Raw genomic sequence first — 21593 nt, 5'->3', positions numbered from 1 at the left:
ACAAAATAGCAGCATTGAATTTTCAGCCCTACAGCTTCAATGCAGACAGATGCCTTCTGGTGAGCAGTTTATTTCACCTATAAAAAGAAAAAACAATTATAAAAACACATACATTAAAAAAACAAATTGTTATTGTGTATGACTAATGATTTTACATACCAGAAATGTTGTAGCTACAACCATAAACATGGCCATGAATACATGGGAGCCAATAGCACAAGCAGACTGGAGGAATGCAGCAGTCGGAGAGTGAAGCTCAATACAACACTGCTATTATACAAAGAGAAACGTCTAGGTTACGTATGTAACCTCCATTCCCCGATGGAGGGAACAAGACGTTGTGTCTGAGAAGGGACACTAGGGGTCTCTCTTGAGCGCCGATATATGCCTCTGATCTATGAAAAAAGGCCAATGAGAAGTTGGCAGATGGTATTTGCATACCCCGCCCCCGGACATACGGGTATTTAAGCGGGCAAATACGGGAATTCATTCAGGATTTTTCTGAGGAGCTGGAAATGGTCCGGCCACAACAGTGGCTCGGCTCAGCGACATGTCGAGGAAGACGCAACATCTTGTTCCCTCCATCGGGGAACGGAGATTACATACGTAACCTAGACGTTCTCCTTCTTTTGCTCTCTCCACGTTGTGTCGGAGAAGCAACACTAGGGGTCCCACTTAAATCATGCCATGCACTGAGCCGTGTACGTGAACTGCTGATGCAGAAGCGGGCAGGTATTCTTATGTGCAAAATGCGACCAACTGTATCAGGCTGCACGTACCCTTCCCCAATGTCCCATTAAAGTCATCAGAATCCTTCTGGTTACCCTAGTGAGGGGAACAAGGTGATGCTTGCCAACCTGGGAACAGGCCAAGCCTGGCGGGGCCTCTTTTCTCTCTATGTTTCTCGCATAGAGCAATTACGGCCGGGGCCCTTACATGCATTAAGGGAAGGGGGTCTTACCCAGTTTCCTATTCTTTCAGGGGGAGAAGACCCTGCGGAGACCACACCTACCGTGCAGGGGAAGTAAATGTGGCGAATACATCACATGGCCGTTTAGGACCTATTTGGGAAAGTTGACGCGGTGGTAGATCCAGCCTCGTAGAGGGGGAGTTGCTACACCACGGTGACCGAGGCAGCAGGAACTGCCTAAGGGAGACACGGGAGTCTGCTCGTGAGGGGACAGTACCACGGAGATTACAAACAGGGGGACTCCGCGTAGGAGGCCTTAAACCTGTGGAGCACCTATTCCAGTACAGGGTAGATTAAGTACCCATAGTGGCTTGGGTCAGGGAGTTCCTCCGCTGGGGAGTTCCTCCCATGAGGGCTAGGGAGGAATCAACCAGGGATCCGTGAGATGGGGTCTCCTGGGAAAAAAGTGCACTATTTTACCTCGGCTGAGGGAAAGGGCACTAGGCGCAAGCGATTCACCCAGCCAGTTCATCAGCGTGTTACCGAGTTCTACGGGCTAAGGTATTAGGTGTTGCCCACCCTGCTGCTCTACAGATGTCTGCTAGGGAGGTGCCCCTGGCCAGGGCCCACGAGGATGCAACACTTCTGGTTGAGTGCGCTCGAACCCGCAAGGGGGGGGGGGGCATGGCCTGGGTGTGATAAGCCAATGAAATGGCATCGACAACCCAGTGGGCGAGCCTCTGTTTGGAGACAGCGTTCCCTTTCTGCTGTCCCCCGAAGCAGACAAAGAGCTGCTCAGAACGTCTAGAGCTCTGCATGCGATCCAAATAGATACGCAACGCACGTACCGGACACAGCAACTAAAGGGCTGGGTCTGAATCCTCCCAGGGCAGCACTTGCAGGTTCACTACATAATCTCTGAAGGGCGTGGTAGGAACCTTGGGCACATAGCCCGGTCGCGGTCTTAGGATCACAGGGCCGTTTTGAGAGAGAGGGCCCTGAGTCCAGCTGAATCTAGCGGCTCGAAGGGGGGTCTGTGGAGGCCCGTGAGGACCACTGAGAGATCCCAGGAGGGGAACAGGCTTGGCAGGGAGGGATTTAGCCTCCGGGCGCCTCTTAGGAACCTGATAATTAAGTCGTGCTTACCCAGAGACTTGCCGTCTACTGTGTTGTGGTGAGCCACGATGGCAGTGACATACACCTTGAGGGTGGAGGGGGACAGCCTCCCCTCCAGCCTCTCCTGTAGGAACACAAGCACTGACCTAACTGCGCACCTCTGTGGGTCTTCGGCTCGGGAAGAACACCAATTTGCAAATAGGCACCACTTTAGGGCATAAAGATGCCTGGTAGAAGGGGCTCTGGCTTGGTTGATTGTGTCTATGACAGTCGATGGTAGACCAGCTAGCTCTTCCGCATCCCGTCTAAGGGCCAGACGTGGAGGTTCCAGAGGTCTGGGTGCGGATGACAGAGTTAAAACTTCAACTTTTTGGGCCTGGGTAGCTCAGCGAGAAAAGACGCTGACAACCACCCCTGGAGTCGCAAGTTCGAATCCAGGGCATGCTGAGTGACTACAGCCAGGTCTCCTAAGCAACCAAATTGCCCCGGTTGTTAGGGAGGGTAGAGTCAAATGGGGTAACTTCCTCGTGGTTGCTATAATGTGGTTCTCGCTCTCAGTGGGGCACGTGTTGATTTGTGCGTGGATGCCGTGGAGAATATTGTAAAGCCTCCACATGCGTTATGTCTCTGCGGTAATGTGCTCAACAAGCCACATTATAAGATCCTCGGATTGACGGTTTCAGACAAGGTGGCAACTGAGGTTCATCCTCTGCCACCCAGATTAAGGCGAGTCACTACGCCACCATGAGGACTTAGTATGCATTGGGAATTGTGCATTCCAAATTGGGGAGAAAATGGGGATAAAAAAAAAAAACAATAAAAATTCAACTTTTGAAAATAAAGAGTATTGAGACACCTGTTCATTGCGCTGCATCTAGTATTTTTTAGGGCAAGAATGTATTTGGTCTGAACGGCCCCTTAAATTGCAAAATTTCTCATTGCCCTTGTTCTTCCCTTATTTAATGTACTATTGTGATTTAATTTTGTCTTTAGACTTGTATTTTTTTGGTTGATATCTCTGTGTTTTGTGTTGCAGCTAGGAACACCCATGTCATTCTCATTTCAGCAAGCTGTGTGGTACTTGTGCTGCTCATATGTCTATGTGTCTGCCTGAAGAAGTGCTAACTTCACCTGCTCATATGGTCAGTACTGCCACAGAAATGTCTTTCCTCTTTAATTTCATATTTGAAATTAGTAACATTTATTTGAATCCCATTATTGAACCCCCCCCCCCCCTTACTTTGCATTGATGTGTACATGACTTGTTTTTAGAACTCTTGGCTTTTGACTGTTGCATTGTCTCTTGTTGCTGAAAACGAATGCAGCTACAAACTGTGGGCAGACACTTTTTTTTCCAATCAAGGTGATTGTGGCAGAGGTGAAAAACAAGCTTCTTTTTCAGTTGAGAACTGCAGTATTTTACAACTTTCATTTACAAATGAATGTTGTAAATGAATTTAGCTGATGATTTTGTTCTAAAGGATTTCAAATTCATTACAGGGACAGAAGCAACCTAGGGGTTAAGTACCTTTGGGACAATGATAATAGTTCTCAAATTGCCCCTTGTCGCTTTTAAAAAGACAACGAGGCTGCATCACCCCATCTAGGGTCAAATGTAGCAAACAAACAGCTGTTATAAAGACTTGTTTGGAATTTTAATTAAAGGAATATTCCAGGATCAAAACAAGCTAAGCTCAATCAGCAGCATCTCTGGCATAATGAGGACTTCATCCTCCATTAAAGAAAAACATTTGTGAATGGGGCCTATTTTTCAAGGGTTTTAAGGCAGAAATGAGAAGCTTATAATTTCATAAAAGCACTTACATGAATTATTCTGTTAAAACATTTTATTGTATGGCATTTTGTTGTCAACAAAGTTGTGAAGTTGGATATAACTTTACACAGGAAAGGTTAGGAAGTTATTTTATCATACTAAAATAATGTTATCATGTATATAGGCTATATTGTATTTGTGAAACTGTATTTTAACGTTTATGTATTTGCCTCATTCACTTGTAAATACCTCACTGTAACCCAGATTTATTTTTTTAAACAAAAGGAAGGACAACTGTTGCTTTTTATAGCAACAGTAGGCCACAAATGTTGTCGATTGAGCTTAACCTGTTTGAAGCCTGTGTATTACTTTAACTTGAACTCTAGGATCTATTCTTCTTATTAAACATACCTTTATTAATGATTATTTGTTACTAAATATACATTTGTCAACTAACATGTGACAAAGCTCTGTAAGCCCTATATATTTAGCGCTTGTTCCTTAATATATCATATCATGCTATGTTATGTTATTAATCAGCAATTAACATGTTATATTTATTTTATGTAACGCTTCACATAATGCTCATGGTGTGTCCCAGGGACATGTTTTTTTTTTTTTACAACATCTTATAAAACATTACAAAGACTGCAATATTGTAAATAAAGCCCCCAGACACAAAGGAAATGAAGAAAACGGAACCAGTGGTGGGGTGAATATCTGGAAAGTGAGAGAAAATAGTGTTGCACACTAACCTCCCACTTCACGCTTTCTTTCTGCTTCATTCTCTTCTGTTTTCCTCTCTTAGAATTAGCAGGTCACCAGAGAGGGTTAAAAGGAAAAAAGCATTTTATATTTGTTTTGTATTAAAGGCAGCTAAATCTACACAATAGGCCCAGGAAGATAAGAGTCAACCCTGAGGACCCTCAGAGGCCCTCAGACAGGAGGCCCAAGACATTTTGATAAATTTGTTTTTATTGAGCTGTCCTCTCATTGCATATAACAGCACCATTTATGCAGCACTGGTTATCTCTTCAATTCTTCAGATTTATCAGATAAATAGTCCAGGTTTCATGCTTAGGGACTACAGAGGATATCTGGTTTGAATCCAAGTGCATCAAAAGGTTATCATTAAAATGTATTTTACGGGTTCGTCAAAAATTCCCATGATCTAATACATTGTCGGATAAAGTGTGTGAAAATATCTAGATCAACCAAAGCCAAAGGTGAAGTATGTTTTTACTGTGCAGTGTTTATCTACAGAAGAACAGGAAGTCTATGGAGCTACCACTTCCTTTCTCTTGCAAGAAGCCCTCCTAACATCACCTTATATCAGGGGCATCGCTAGACTTCAGTGTCATCCAGGGCTTAGCTCACAGGCCATTTCATAATATAAAAATAAGAAGAATCCTTCCTTCCATTACTTAAAAAATGACCAACCTACCTGTCAAATAATAATTAGATTAAGCGCAACACTGACTCAGGTTCAGAAATTTATATAAGCACATGTCAGGTGCACAATTTTAAAAGACCATGGATTTTATTATTGTAAAATCTTTTCATAAAGTATGATTTAACTACATCCACTACATCCATCTCTTGCATTAATGAAGCTGCTGGCCAGGCGTCTGTTTCATCGTTGTGATAATGATGCTCTGTTTATCCTAAAATTGAGATTATTTTTCTGTAATATTTCTACTTTATTCACACAATGCTAAAAATTTACTTTAATCATTTTTACTTTATTCTCAAAATAGTATGACTGTAATCTCAAAATGCTATGACTTTATTCTTATAATTTTTACTTTATTCTCAAAATATTATGACTAATCTCAAAATGCTATGACTTTATTCTAATAATTTTGACTTAATTCTCAAAATATTATTACTGTAATCTCAAAATGCTGACTTTATTCTAATAATTTTTACTTTATTCTCAAAATATTATGACTAATCTCAAAATGCTATGACTTTATTCTAATCATTTTTACTTTATTCTCAAAATATTATGACTGTAATCTCAAAATGCTATGACTTTATTCTAATAATTTTAACTTTATTCTCATACAAAATGTAATATCGTAATGCTACAACTTTATTCTCAAACTATTATGACTTTAATCTTATAATTCTACAACTTTGTCCTCTTCATTTTTACTTTATTCGCAAAATATTACAACTTTATTATCGAAATCGTAATTATTTTCTTATTTTTATGAAGTGTGGCAATAAAATGTCATCGTGGGATCACAGAGTAAAGTTAAAAATAACGTACATTTTTTTTAACGTATCTCGAAACATTGTTGGGTTTCATGACATATTAAACATGATTCCAGGTTGTTTTTGACAAAGCAAAGTTTTGGTGCTTGTTAAACGGTAAGAGAGTGTTTTTTTTCCCCTTTTTGCACTGGTGTGCAGACTGAAGTACAATAATTAGACAAGTTCAGTGTCATTTGATTTTAAACCATTTAAAAATCAAGGCACCCCAAAGAGGCTATTAAAACACTGCAGTGTAACTCCACGCACATGGAAATGTAAACCAGCACAGGCAGAGAGCATATACACCAGTCATTTTTGTTTCACTTTAATGTGAGATTTTATCATTTTAAGACTTATGTATTGTGCTGTTTAGGCTTATAGCATCAACAAGGCATTTCCGTCTGCGTAGAATTTACTCAGAATGGTGCCAAAAACATCCAGTGAGTGACAGTTCTGTGGAAAGAAACACCTTGTTGATGATAAGAGAGGTCAACAGAGAATGGCCAAACTGGTTCAAACTGGCAAAGTCTACGGTAACTCAGATAACCTCTCTGTACAATTGTGGTGAGACGAATATCATCTGACAATGCTATTAATGAGATGCGGGTTAGCGCTGTTTTGGCGGCACCAGGGGGACCTACACAATATTAGGCAAGTGGTTATAATGTTGTGGCTGATTGGTGTGAACTGTTCCTTTAATGATGAGCGATCTACATACTGGTTTGGAAAACAAGCATTTTGCCATTGTAAAATAATTACAAATACAACATTAGTTAAGATGATCTAAAAAGTAAATGTTGCAATGATATCTGCACCAGTTAGGGCAAGACTGCTTAACCTGTTTAGCACAGGATTTAGTTTGTTAAAATAATGGTAGATGGAGGAAGAAGCAGAGTGTTTGGGAGACATTACTTTTGTCCTTTCTTTCAGTGACACTAGCGGCGCAGAACGTTTCACCTTTAAATCAGCTAATTAGTTAGCTATGGTAGTCAGATAGAAATACTTGAATCTATCCAGACTTACTATTGTATTTTATTAGTTAATTCAATATTTAGCCATAGAAAAACATTACAATAGACATGTCTTTCTTACTAATAAACTGTGGAGCGGAGAGGGGCGGGGCCGGGCCGGAATGTTGCACGCCCGGTCCCCAGTCGGCCTGATGGGGCGCGCGGGGGATGGGGGCGGCCGGTGACGACGGTTAGAGAGAGAGAGAATTACGGGCATATCTGTCATGTGTGTGTTTATGTTTGTGTTTTTGGTTTAAGTTTCCATTAAATTATTATTTATATTGACAAGCCGGTTCTCGCCTCCTCCTTGCCCATCCTAACCCCCTTACATTTGTGCCAAAACCCGGGAAGGAGGAGGGATGCCCGTCGCAGAGTCCTTGACACTGCCGTCCACCCGGGGAGCGCTGCTGCCATCTGCCGGGTGACGCGGGGAACGGCCGCCGTCCGCGGGGCGAGTGGGGACTGGATTCCCTCCTGGAGCGATGGAGCCGCTGCCAGGGGTGGAGGAGTGCCCTGCCGTCCCCCAGAAACGTGGAGGGGTCGAGGGAAAACCGCGAGGGGAGGAGGGAAGTAACTCCCCGATCACCTGGAGTGGTAGGGCCACTGCCAGGGGCAGAGGAATGTCTCCAGGTGCCGCCAGAAAAGCGGAGGGATGTTCTGTCCGCTGGGGGTCGGAGGTTTGACTCCGGTTCGCCCGGAGAGGAGTGTGCGTGAGCTTATTCTCTCTCTCCTCTCTCTCTCTCTGTCGCACCGTGTTGGCCTTTTCCCTCGCCTATTTTTTGTTGTTGTTGTTGTCCCCTCCTGTCTCCTACCGGGGGGGGTGTAGGTCATGCCGGTGGCACCCCGGCCTGAGGTAACGCCGGGAGGAGTGTGGAGCTGAGGGGGGCGGGGCCGGGCTAGAATGTCTCACGCCCGGTCCCCAATCGGCCTGATGGGGAGTGCGAGGGATAAAGGCGGCCGGTGACGATGGTTCGAGAGAGAGAGAATTACGGGCATGTCTGTCATGTGTGTGTGTTTATGTTTGTGTGTTTTCGTTTTGAGTTTAATTCAATATTATTTATATTGACAAGCCGGTTCTCGCCTCCTCCTTGACCATATTAACCCCCTTAGATAAACGTTTTAGAAGTTTTCTGAACCAAGAAAGTCAATTTTCCATTGGATCCTTCTCTTGAATCAAAGACATTTGTTTCAGTAGTGATGAAATCTCACAGAAAGAGGGTTCAACTGGAATAATAAAGGGAATTGTGAGTTAGATTATACAACCAAACCCTGTGCCAACTCAAGTCTTAGCTGAATGCATTAAGTAAAACCCTTAAACATGACTGTGAACATGACCCCTATCCCAAATAGAATGTAAGATCAGGCATTGATTCATCATCATATGATTCTTCATTAGCTTTAAGAGTTTTAACTTTGGTATGTGGGGGATTAGGTTGAACTCTGCATGGGTTTCTGCTGTCTAATTTTAGGGCATACTTAAGACTTGTCAAATCATGCAGCTAAAGATACATGATTTGAGAATTGCATTTTAGGCTAAATTACATTTTTTATATTACAAACAATGTCTGATCATTTGGTTCTGTCAGAAAGTCAATAGAATATATAATAACAGATGGAAGTTGTAAAATTTTTCTTTCTACTTTTTTCCTTAAGGCCCACTGAACATAGGATGACCGAAAATGCTGCTGCTATGTTCAGATGTTCACCCTGACCAAACAACGGCGATCCCTCTAAATCACAGAAGAAGAGTTAATGTCTTTTAATATAACTGATATTCAGTACAATACAACACTATAAAAAAATATTAACTTTATATTATGATCAACTCTAACTACCATATTTATTCTAGAGTCTAGACTGTATATTTGAGTGAAGTTTTTTTTTTTGTTCTTATCTGAAATGCACACTCTGAAAAGAGACCTAAATCCAATCCAGCTTGTATTACCTGGAAGTTATTTTCTATTATTCTGTAACCATAGCAAAGCCAATACAGGCAAAATGTTTTATTGCTATAGCTTTTCTGACCTTTTAATATGTGTAATCAAAATAACAACATTTATCTGGAGAAAATACTCTTCTAAAAGTGAGCCCCTTTTCTGCATTGGGTGCCAAGTTATTGACCTAATGTTTGGATTCGAGTGAAGTGTGTTACACAGTGTATTATTTTCCCACTAGAGGGAAGTCACTGATTGCTTGAAAACTGTAGCTCGGGTGAGCTAAATTTCATTCTAAAATGGGCAATTCCATTCCTTTTGACAACTCTGTGTTTTTCTATATGTCTTGTATTAAGTTCTGTCTCTTAAAATATTAAACATTTACTTTGTTAATACTATGTGACATTCTCAGTCACATGATCCTGTTGCAATTTGCGTAGTTTTCTAAAAGGCAAACAACAGGTGATTTTGAGTCAGAGGTATCCACTTTGTGTGTTTTCATCCACCTACTCATAAATGAAAAAATGAAAGAAAAAGTCTCACCACATTTCACAGTTACTTCATCTGGCCTACAGTAATGTTCATAACATGTCCCTATTAAACAGTTGTGTACCACTACAAGCCTTCTGAATTGATTATTTAACATGCAAAATTGTTTCTTGGAAAATGTAATCTTTTATTCAATTATTAACAGATTGTTTTGCTAATCTGAACCATGCTTCTGTTTAGAATGACAAAGTGTACACTGTATCACTATTAGTGAATGTTAGGTTTACCCTGATAACATATTTCCCACTTAAAAGAGCCATGGTAAAGTAGCACCCATTCTCTTGAAAGGCCATGGAGCTCAAAGCGGTGCAGGTCCAGCCTTCTGCCCCAAACCCATCCCATTTCCTATCAGTCTATGTTATCCTCTTTAAGAAAAATGTTAATCGTTTTAGCAGTTTTACAATAATTAATTTCAATTAATGTTACAATGAGTAGCAAATTCTTATACACGGGGTCCATACTTTGTTTGACTTTCTGTCATCTCAGGCATGCATCCTACTCATGCAATAACGGTCTCCTTTCTTTTTCACAAAAAACTAAATCCATTCATTCACCTCTCTCTCTCACCATCCTACTTGTGCTTCTCTGAGCAATTTGCAGCTTTGTGTTACATCACTTCTCTCATTACTGGCTCCTTAGGATGAATTACTTCTGTTGTATTTCTCATTTTGTAAGTTCCTTTGGATGAAAGTGTCTGCTAAATTAATAAATGTTATGATAGGTAATGGAAATACATCCTGTGTTCTTAACACCATATATCAGCAGATAATTGTAACTGTTATAGCATATTTTGCTATAACAAACTGCATGAAAACCTTTTGATTGGAACTGAAAAAAGTTTCTGCTTTCTGTTGGATGTGAGCAGAACTGGAAATGACAGCCATACACATACATGCACTTATAATTTATTAATATTATCAAAGAAATATATATATATATATATATATATATATATATATATATATATATATATATATATATATATATATATATATATATATATATATTTATTTTTTTTTTTTTTTTTTTGGTGTTTCATAAAATTAAGAATAAATTATTCAAAATCATTCAAATTTGGTGGTCTTATATTTTCACATGAATAACCTTCGATAATTACATTGATTTACAGTAAATAGGAGACTAAATGTGTTTTGGACCCTGAAGCAACTACAGGAGTATTGCCCATACGTTTCTGAATTTGCTGAATTCTATGCTGAAATTAATAATGGAATATTTTATGCAACTCCCCTTTAAAGGACTGAGTCAGCCACAGATCTCAGGTGAAACCAGTCTGGCACTAGATACACCAACACACTAGTATAGAACAGCAGCATTTCCACACTTGTGTTGAAACACATTCAGGTTTGATGTGATGAAAAATATTGGATTCATTTACTCATTCACAAAAACAAACACATACACACTCACAGTATGAACAGTATAAATAGAAGGGATTTTGTTACTCATTGACCTTTAGTAGGCCTACATGACAGTAGGAGGTTGTATGTACTATTTGTCAGTGTGGGTGGTATAAAATCCCACCACCATATCTGGTAAGTTGCTGTTTCCCCCTTCTCATACAGGAAATGTTTCTGCATGCTTTTGCTCTTGTGGGCTTCTCAGTTTGTACTCTGCATAGACAGCCTACAAATCAAAACTTAAAAACATGGTATAGGCTCCTTATGTCTGGTGGTCTTTTACAATGTTTTGTAAAACCCTGTATCATACAATAGTATGTTACAATACATTTGTGAGGAAAGACCCCATCTTATTTGGCTGAAATGTTTGAATGCAATTTATTCCTGAAGCACTTGTGGAGTATGTGATGTTTTCCAGTTCTGAAATAACATTATGATCTTTGAAGTACCAGTATCTTTCATGTAGCCTGCCATTACAAATCTGAATAAAAGTGTTTGAGATTACTGACAAAACGGATCACTGAATAAATAAAAAATAATTTGTACATTTCAGCCTCAAAATGCTTTAAAGAATCACTGTTACATAACACTGTTAGAATCAGCCATTGTACAGGTGTCAAACAAAGGTGGCAAAAAACTGTGTGGTTTACTACACATTTTAATAAATACTTTGTCACAATTAATAAAATATATAAGTATATTATACATTTCGGTTAAATTACTTTTGTAAATTTGAAAACACAGAAATTACTACAACAGTGTGTTAATGCCACTTTAAAAAGATATCTAAAATTAAAGAATGAAAATCATATACTTTACAAGAATAAGGTTGTAATATTTGTGTATAATCTCATAATAGGCCTGTTTTTTTTAATAAAGTCATAACATTATGAGATTGAAGTCGTAATATTATGAAAATAAGTTTGAAGCATTATGAGATTAAAGTGGTAATGTTTTGAGAATAAGTTAATAATAATTTTGTGAGAATGAAGTCGTAGCCAGGGGCGCATTAGCCATAGGGAGAACCGGGACTTTTTCCGGTGGGGAGGCAGCGAAACGGGGCCGGAAGGTGCCGAACGGGCGGCCGTAAGCTGAAACGTGCTGCGACATTAAGGTGCGTTCACACTGCCAGCTACTTTGTCTCTGCATGTTGCCTATGGCTGGTTGTTAGGTCACTAGTGGTGTGTGTGGAGAGTCTAAACAGCACTGTTTCTTTACAATAAATATTATTATAAAAATATCAGGATCACGTGAGCTCTACCATCTTCTCTCATATTGGCTGTCGCTCCTGAAAGTCGCTTTTCATTTGAATAAAGTTAAACTTTCTCAACTTTGTCGTATCGCTCGACGTGCCCACATCCGGTCGCTGTCGCTTGTGTTGCCGGAAGTCGCCAGCTCTTCTTGAAAATGAACGAGATGACATCGTTTTGTTGCTGCATGTCGCTGGCAGTGTGAACGCAGCTTTATGCCGAACAGAACACAACTGGCTGAAGAAGGCCGCAAAATGGCGCCGCCATATGCTAAAGGGGGCTATATGCAGAGAAGGACAGTGACAAACACCCATTATGAGCATTATTAGCATTATGAGATTACAATTGTAATATTATGAGAATAAAGTCACAATGAAGGTAACCTCAAAATAATGATGGACATCAAAGTAGAACAGATGTAGATGCAGATGTAACCATTGATAACCCTTGGAGTTGACCACTGTCCTTAATGTCCATCTGGATCTTTCTCCTTTATAAACTGAATTTCCTTAATAACGACTTTAGACTCATAATGCTACTTAATTCTCAAAATATTACTAAATGTTTTTGACTACTACTACTACTTATACATTTTGTAATGTAATATCATTATTCTCAAAACATTATGACTTTATACTCCCTAAAAGGCCTATTTTAAGATTATTCTTAAAACAATATGACTTTTTTTCATAATAAATTTTTCTTGATATCTTTAAGAATGAAGTTGTTTTTATCTTATTTTATCAAATGTACTTTTATAAAACATTTTATTTTATTTATAAACATATATTTCTAAAATAAATGTTTTAAGTTTATAACATTTAATTTTAACATTTAACATGGCATTAAAACACCATAAATTACAGATTGTACACTCTGTTAATGCTTGCTGGACCGTTTATCACATGACCCACAAACAGAGCTGTCTAAACACTCAGATTTTTCTTCCTCATCAAGTGTCCTTTATAGTGATTCCTTAATACAGAAAAGCATGTGAGTGAGCATATTTGAGTACTCCTTTTTAAAGTATCTGTGTATATCATTCATTGAATCACCGGAAACGGATTGCAGCATATTCTGATGGTTCCGGTTCTTGTTGTGCGGTTCTTTTGGGCCGTCTAGGCATTGCCTGGTGATTCAAAGAAGCATATACAAGGACATTCTCTTCTCCTTCTGTGCTGACATTGTTATGGACCCCTTTTGATGCTACCTTATTGGCTGAGAATCTTCCAGATGACAATACTGTTTTGACAGGTGGAGTTTCATAGACACAAGCAGAGGTCAGCTGGGCTGAGGGGGAATGGGTGTTGTGATGGGGATGGAACGGAGGAGCCTGGTCACTTCTTTGAGTTACAATGTACTGTGAAAGTGAAAACAGAGCTTTTAAAAGCTTCTAATTTTCAATAGAAAGAATAAAAATACACAGAGACCAAAATTAAAACAATATATACCTGATTTTTAGTTGTCTTATTGTTCCTTGCTGATTTTGTTCCTGTGGAAAATTTCAAAGATCACACAAGAAAACAAAAACTAGTAGCACAAATGTATTGCAATTAACCACAAAGCACTTACCTTGGCATCTGAAAATAAGCAATGATACAGTCATAACAATGACCACCAGCCCCACTATTCCACTGCAGATGTAAACATATGGCCATAGCCACTGCAAACCAGGAATTTTATTCAGATCATCTAATATCATAAGAATTGAACAAAATAATATCTATGAGTAAGGTTGTAATTATCATAGATTCACAAATGAATTTTAACCTGAAGTTGCTCTTCAGAAAAACCTACTAACCATACATGCACAAAATGAACAGTAATATTAGCCTACTGTATGTGCTGTAATGGTCATGCGCATACACTTACCTGTTTTGCTTTGATTGTGTGAAACCTCATTCCCTACTGACAACATAACAAAAAAAAATCCTTGTAGTGAAAAAAAAGGTCTGAGCATTTACTTTCAACAAAATGTCTTAATGTTAACATTATACAAGTGAAATGAAAGATTTCACATACCTGTCACAGTGACATTAATAGTATGGCTAACAGCGGTCTCGTCAACTTTACATCTGTATAAACCTTCGTCCTCCACTGAGATGTTCATAAAAGTCAGGAATGAAATCCCATCATGTTTGTTGATATTTCTCCACTCTGATTTTATGTAATTGGAGTCATTTATAGCTTTGCAGTGATTTCCATAGATTTTGCACCATAAGATCCTTGGGTTCTGACATTCATATTTAGCAGAACAGTTTATCTTCAACACTGTCATAACAGGGGCTCTGAATAGCGTGTTACGTGGCACCATGATTCTTGAGGTACAATTCATCTGTGATCCTAGGAGAACGAGGGAAATCGGAAAATTTGTGTAAAAAGAGAAAATTAGAGAGAGCTTTTTCAGTATCTCTCTCTCTCTCTCTCTCTCTCTCTCTCTCTCTCTCTCTCTCTCTCTCTCTCTCTCTCTCTATATATATATATATATATATATATATATACTGTATGTATATATCTCATCAAATTTTATGGACCCACCCATATTAATTTCGATAAATGTTTCTGTATGATACAGTATTCTAAGTTTTTTTCAGATAAGATTTTTCAGCTAAATTCTATTAGTCTATTTGGATAATAATTTAGACATACAGTAGGTACTGTATCTAAAATCTGAAGTAACTAACATTTGGAAGAATTCTACTTTCAGGACTATTCAGGTCCAAGCAAATATTTACCAGAATGTACTTCGTTATATGTAACAATATTACATAATTTGATTACATGTCAATGATTATGTTCTTTTTGATGCAACAAATAAAACAACAAAAGCTGTCACTTGGGAGTCACTTGGTCTTCATTTTAGAGTTTCATATAAATCCCATACAGTAATGCTTTCTAGATATCACATATAATAGCAGTCAGTGTGTAGGGCAGCTGAAGTTGAAGAACTCACCATTTGTGTTTCCACTGACACTGAGCAATAGCAGTGTGAGTGATGCAACCAGGTAACAGATGATCTGGAAGATAGAGTTTCCCATGATTAAAAAGTCCTTTATCAGACAGTGTGATTGCAAACTAATGTCCAAAATGAGAGCTGTAAACGTGGTTTGTCATGAGAGTGTGCAAAAGTGTTTGTGGAAAGAAAAAAGTGAAGTGAAAGTGTGCTGTATGTACCTCTATGATGTCTTTCACCATCTCTGTTTGTCTCTTTTCTTGTACCTCTTAGCTTGTATCTTCACGTCCTTGGATCATAAGTGCTCTTCACCTGTGATGTTTCTAAGCATTTCTCTTTGTATTTCTTTTGGTGGCTTTCTCTCTCACGAATGCTGTTGTTCTTCTTGTCTTCTTTTGTCATTGAAATGTCTACCCTCTACTAGTAAATCTATAGTGGTTTCAGGTTGTTTGAACCTTGTCCAGGTTGGTTGAATTATCAGGTACATGTTAAAGAGAATGAGGATGAACTCAATGGCACCACCTTGTGGATAATTACTCAAAACTGCAACTGCAACTGAAGCATAAAGTTAGAAATATTTGTTTTGTTCTTGTGTGGGAAAAAAAGAAAAGAAAGAAAACTAGAATGGTCATACTGCACTCTAGTATGCGCTAATGTTTTGGAACACAAATCGTACATGAAATCAAAACTCAAGACAAATTTTTTTTTTTCAGGCAGAATCTTGTCCAGTGTTATATACATAATGAAGCACCTAATTTAATCTAGCAAAAATTTAGCCACAGTCAAATAATGTTCATGAGATCAGGCTGCATATACACATACGCATGTCATTATGTTGTTTTTTAATAGACATACAGAAAATGTCTCATGCACAATATCTGACATACTGATATATATATATATATATATATATATATATATATATATATATATATATATATATATATATATATATATATAACAGAGACGTGAAAACAGATAAAGTGCAATAGAGTTGGTTTTGTTGACTCCTGGTTTTGTTCATCTTTTGAGAGTTCTTTGGGGTGCATATGGATTGCATGTGTGGTGTTTGACCATTTTTGGTGCACAAAAACTGTATTTCACTATCATATTTCATGACTGTTTTTAATCTCCGTATTTCAGATTTTTCATTGTGCTTACATTCAGTGAATACTTTCGTCCTGACAGACTATGTCACTGTGGGTGAGGGACATTACTGCCCGGGCCTACGAGGCGCGCGATCAAGCTTCGCCAGTAGGTTTTAGGGCGCACTCTACCAGAGGGCTCTCCTCCTCTAAAGCCTTGGCTAGAGGTCTCCCTCTGCAGCAAGTTTGTGGTGCGGCAGGTTGGTCCTCTCCGCACACATTCATTAGACTTTTATAGTTTGGATGTTCTTGCCACTCCGGGCTCTTATGCCCTTGAGTCGACGTCTCAAGTTCATGTCTGAACAAGTTTGTGATGCGGCAGGCTGGTCCTCTCTCCACACATTCATCAAATTTGTATGGTTTAGAAGTTTATGCTACTCCGGGCTCTTACGCCCTTGAGTCGACATCTTAAGCTCATGTCTGAGACCTCTCGCGTTCTTGTGAGCACACTTCACAACCGTAGGGGTCCGGACAGCCCCAGTGCGGCGGCATGGGTATTGCGTTCCCAAAAGCACTTGGCAAAAGCGCAGCATCATAGTGAAGCTTTTTGTAAAGGGAACATCTCGGGTTACGTATGTAACACTTGTTCCCTAAAAAAAGCGGAATGAGATGCTGTGCTGTTTTGCCGCACTGGGATGCCCCAGGAGTGCTCTTCAAAAAGAAGTATCTAACTACACCTGGTGACGCATCCATATATAGCCTGGCCACAGGTGCATCTAATGATTACATCAGCCGAGGCTATAAATTCCGGTCAATGTTCATTGACGTGTTACACACATATTCACAGCTCGGTCACAACTAGGATTGTTCCCAAAAGCGCTTAGCAAAAGCGCATTATCTCATTCCGTCTCGGGACGATAATTTAAGTAATTAGAGGTATTTATTTAGTGGACTTCTACCTAATAAGATTTTCTGAGAAACCCTAAATGATCTGTTTTGCATCTCAGTTCAGGTGTAACATAGATGTGGACCCAAGACTTATTGTCATCATTATTTTGAAGACTTGACTGCAAATACTACAATTCTTGAGATTCAGCTTTGACTGATTATTGCAATTTCTTGTGACTTGACTTGGACTAAGTTTTCAAGTATTTTATTTTTGTTATTCTCAGATTAAACAGCCTTGCTTCTCATTCTGTCAGAGACTCTGTGCACTGATACAGCTTGGACAAAAATCACTAAATCATTAAAAATACCTTTCAACACTTTCACATTTGTGCATTTATTTGTAAGCTTTAGTGTGAGCTGTATTTTATTGAACATTCATACTTCAGGACCTTTGTTTCAAAATACATCTTGTAAAGAAAATCTAGATATGACATAGAGCCTTGCTATGTTTTTTATGCATGTGTTAAGACAAAAAGAGAGAAAAAAGATGATTGAAAAGTTAGACTGTTTACTGCTTTTTTCTTCTTCTTTTTTTCATTAAATGGATTGTTTAGCAAACATTGAAAATGAACTTGTGTTGTTTCATGCCTGCATGACTTTCTTTCTTTTTTAAATGCAAAAGGAGAAATTTCAGAGTAGGGCCTATGTACGGCATGTTGTTTTCCATGCAATGGCGATGGAGATTTCAAGTCTCAAAAAAGGATGCAAATGTATCATAAATGTACCATAAAAGTAGTCCATATTACTCATGCTTTATATCCTACTTAAGTCATCTGAAGCCAAACAATAGCTTTGTCTGGGGAACAGAGTCAAATTGAAACCATTGAGGCTCCAGCACTCTTCATTCGAAATTGGAGAATGAATGGGTGTGACATCTATAGACCAAAATCTGGCCAAAATGAAGGGGGTTTTGAGTTTGTTTTGGTAGTTTGTAACAACTCACCAATGCAATCTTTCAGGAAACATCATAACGGCTGCTGACACATTCTTACTGCCATCTCACTGGGTGTGATCTGGAGCTCCACATACTTTGAAGAAGACAGCTAATTCCTGTTCACTCAGTTAAGATTAGCTAACAGGAACATAGCGGAATGCAGAGTTAATTAGCGAGCTGGTGTACACATGCATACAGGAAGCATTTTCTGGCAACAGCTGCTGCTTCGCAACAGTAACTAGGATGCATGTGAAATATTTACTCTCAGAATATTTCACCAATCATGAAATGTGTCCCGTATTTCTGTTGGCTGTTTAAAAGAACTAGCAATGCCCAATTTGCGAATGAATAATTATTTTGGGTTATTTTCTGTGAATTGTCTAAACAGGCTTGCAAAAGGTCTGAATTCAGTACAATTCTTTCAGTGCGCTCTCTCACTGAATCATTTGGAGCGGAATCTCACACAGTAACAGTTTCTGGATATTTACAAATACAGAGAACAATCAACTGAAACAAATGTATGTCATTTTGAGAGGTAACTTTGAGAAACTTAAGCTAGTGCTGTGTCATGTGAACAAGGGGCTGTTCAAACTGGACGTGTTTTTGTGTCTGCTCGTGCTGTTTTTCAATCGTTTTCCATATAAACAATTAAAAAAAAAACATCTTCAACTGATAAAAACACATCTTGAGACACCTGCGTTCTGCTCTATTCGATTTAGTGCGAAAAAGCATCTGTCTGAATGGTTACTGGAAGAAATGCTTAAGCCAATAGTTACATGAATGCAACTCATCCTCAAGAAAATAAAACATATGCTTATCTCTAAGTCACCAGGATTGAACATTTTGGTGTTGTTTTTTTTTTGTTTAGTTTTTTTTGCACAAAAAATAAATAAATAAATCTCCCAGGAGAGCATGCCCCCCTAGATATATGGTTTATTAGGCAGATTTCTGTGCATACCATACCATAAATTCTGCAGGCACCCCTGATCATTCGCTTTGTTTTAGGGGGTGTTAAACCTCTAGCCTATGTTAAGGTGTTTTTAGTAATGTGGTTAGAAAGCCTCAATCCAGTGTTTTAGATGGTTACTACAATCTGGGTTGGAGGACAAAACTCAAGTTGCCTCCGAGTCTGAGACCGTCAATTCACACATTTTATCACGTGGCTTGTTGAGCGTGTTACTGCGGAGACATAGCACATGTGGAGGCTTTATGCTATTCTCCGAGGGATCCATGCACATCTCACCATGCGCCCCACCGAGAGCGAATCGCATGATAGCGACCACGATGAGGTTACCCCATGTTACTCTACCCTCCCTAGCAACCGGGCCAATTTGGTTGCTCAGGAGACCTGGCTGGAGTCACTCAGCACGCCCTGGATTTGAACTTGCGACTCCAGGGGAGGTAGTCAGCATCTTTTCTTGCTGAGCTACCCAGGCCACCAACTTTAGTTACTGTTCATTTGTTTATTAATATTTGCCTTGTGCTTATTTTTAAATAATTAATTATTAGGAAAGTGATACAATTAGCTGTTTTTACCATACTGGGGTAAAATTGCTTGTCAATTAGCGGCATCTATTTTAAAGGCATGACTGTGATAATGGCGGACATTCGTGTCGCTCTCTATTTGAAAGTGTCATTCGTCAGTGATTCAGCTCTCATAATCGCGTCACCTTTGGTGTGAAAAGCCTTTAGGGTAAAGTGACAAATCTGTCTGAATTTTCACAAACATGCCGTTGCTCAGCTGTTTCAAACTTCTTTCTGGCTCTGAGTGAAGAAGCATTTAGCCGTCAGTGTGCCGGAGCCTTTATTCACAGAAAATCTTGACATCTGCACTTAGTTGTACTACCACATGAGAGTTTATGAGAGAACCTCATTCACAATGGCACTGCTCTTAAACTTTGCACATGTTCACCCAGAACCATTCTTTAGCCAGAAACAGAGACCTGTCCACACACTTTTTGTCTGATGTTCTTTCAAAGCCACATTCATTTGTCTGTTTGAAGTCAGATTTGCAGTGTACTACAACCTAATACATTATTAATTCATAACACTTCAACGCTTCTTCCCAGGTTTTTCTCTTTCACCAAGATGAGTCTTTTATTGGAAAGAAGGGATATAATGCTTCACAGTAGCCTTTATTCCAACCATTCTGTGCATAGTCCTCATTCACCATAAAATCATCAGGCTCACCAAGTTTCTAAGAGTATCAGATTTACCATCCGACAACATCTTTTGATGATAGTCATTGTTCAACCCATATCCTTCAACCTAACACAACAATACAATTTATAATCATGAATCATTTAAACTCACATTCACGTTGTTCCAAACCCATGTGTTAAGCTTCTGTTTGATTTAAAGGTGAAGACTGACACATGTACACTTGTACAGCTTTATCTCAAAATATGTCATGTATTGTATTTCATTCTTTATACTATATCGTTCAGGAATTAAAAGCACAACTGTGGTTATAAATAAAAGTCAGGTTTCCCATAAAGTTTAAGAAATCAATCTCAACAGCACATTTCCAAAAAAAAAAAAAAAAAAACATTTTATAGATGTAGCTTGTAAAATGAAAAGAAAATAAGAAAAAGAGAGAAAGAAAGTATGAGCAATTGTAAGATGATCCAGGCCCTCTGATTTGTCATAGTGCATGAAACATTAAAACAAAATGTAGGGACAGTAAATATCAACAACCATAAAATTAGTTTTTAAAGTTTTAAAGTTACTTTATTTAAAAGATAAGATTCTAAATAAGCTGTAAAATACATGCATATATTAAATAAACTGGAAAAATTTCCTGATACAGAACAAGGAAAACAAAACAAAAAAAATATTTTGCAATGTAATTGTGTCTGCTGCTGATTATTTGAATACCTCTCATTTTAAATTCAAATGAGGCACCTCTCTGACAGGATATTTACAATTCTGAAATGCAATGTCAATGTGTGATATTCAACATATTTACCTCTCATATTTACGGTATACTGCATATAAAATATAGCCATAGGACAGCAATGATAACCATTTCCAAAAGTGTATACTGAAGCCTACTATTGCAGAAAATAGATTGGACAACTATAACACAAAGATTTATAAAAGACATCCAGCCCCACCCAGATATACATTTAACATGATATACAGCCTACTGATTTGTGAATTAATGAGTGTAAACAAGAGTAAAAAAAAAAATATATATATATATATATATATATATATATATATATATATATTAGCATCAGGAAATATATCTCTTTCTCTATATAAAAACAAAAAAATTATATTTATTTTCTTTGAAAAAATAAAATATAATAATATAAACTCATCATATTAAAAAAAAATCTATTTTCATAGACCATAACTTCTAAAGTGATTACATACTATATTTTATTATCTTAATTAATGAACATCATTAACATGTCCTTTAACATAACTCACTTATCTTGTTTTTTT

General features: G+C 38.3%; 2 protein-coding genes across 4 annotated transcripts in view; one reads left to right on the top strand and one right to left on the bottom strand.

The window, feature by feature from the left end:
- The window catches only part of LOC127652198 (OX-2 membrane glycoprotein-like), a 37810-nt gene extending 27514 nt beyond the window's left edge, over positions 1-10296 (top strand). The window contains exons 6-7 of one of the 3 annotated variants that reach the window (XM_052138270.1): positions 3063-3168; positions 8723-10296. In XM_052138270.1, the coding sequence (XP_051994230.1) occupies positions 3063-3151 (89 nt within the window). In that variant the 3' untranslated portion in view covers positions 3152-3168; positions 8723-10296. Of the gene's footprint in view, positions 1-3062; positions 3170-8722 lie in introns of those variants that run through there. The other 2 variants (XM_052138272.1, XM_052138271.1) reach the window with 2 other exon arrangements.
- A 2566-nt stretch (positions 10297-12862) lies between these two features.
- Positions 12863-15516, bottom strand: LOC127652114 (B- and T-lymphocyte attenuator-like). Its single transcript, XM_052138165.1, has 7 exons — positions 15395-15516; positions 15174-15237; positions 14243-14563; positions 14093-14128; positions 13793-13912; positions 13672-13712; positions 12863-13580 (listed from the first exon to the last, which is right to left on the bottom strand). The coding sequence occupies exons 1-7, from the start codon at positions 15413-15415 to the stop codon at positions 13272-13274; spliced, it is 912 nt and encodes a 303-aa protein (XP_051994125.1). The 5' UTR covers positions 15416-15516; the 3' UTR covers positions 12863-13271.
- Between the last annotated feature and the right edge of the window lie 6077 nt (positions 15517-21593).

Source organism: Xyrauchen texanus, chromosome 11 (genome assembly GCF_025860055.1).
Source record: "Xyrauchen texanus isolate HMW12.3.18 chromosome 11, RBS_HiC_50CHRs, whole genome shotgun sequence".
NCBI lineage: Eukaryota > Metazoa > Chordata > Actinopteri > Cypriniformes > Catostomidae > Xyrauchen > Xyrauchen texanus.
Note: the sequence above shows the minus strand (reverse complement) of the source record. Positions and strands in the feature narration are given on the sequence as shown.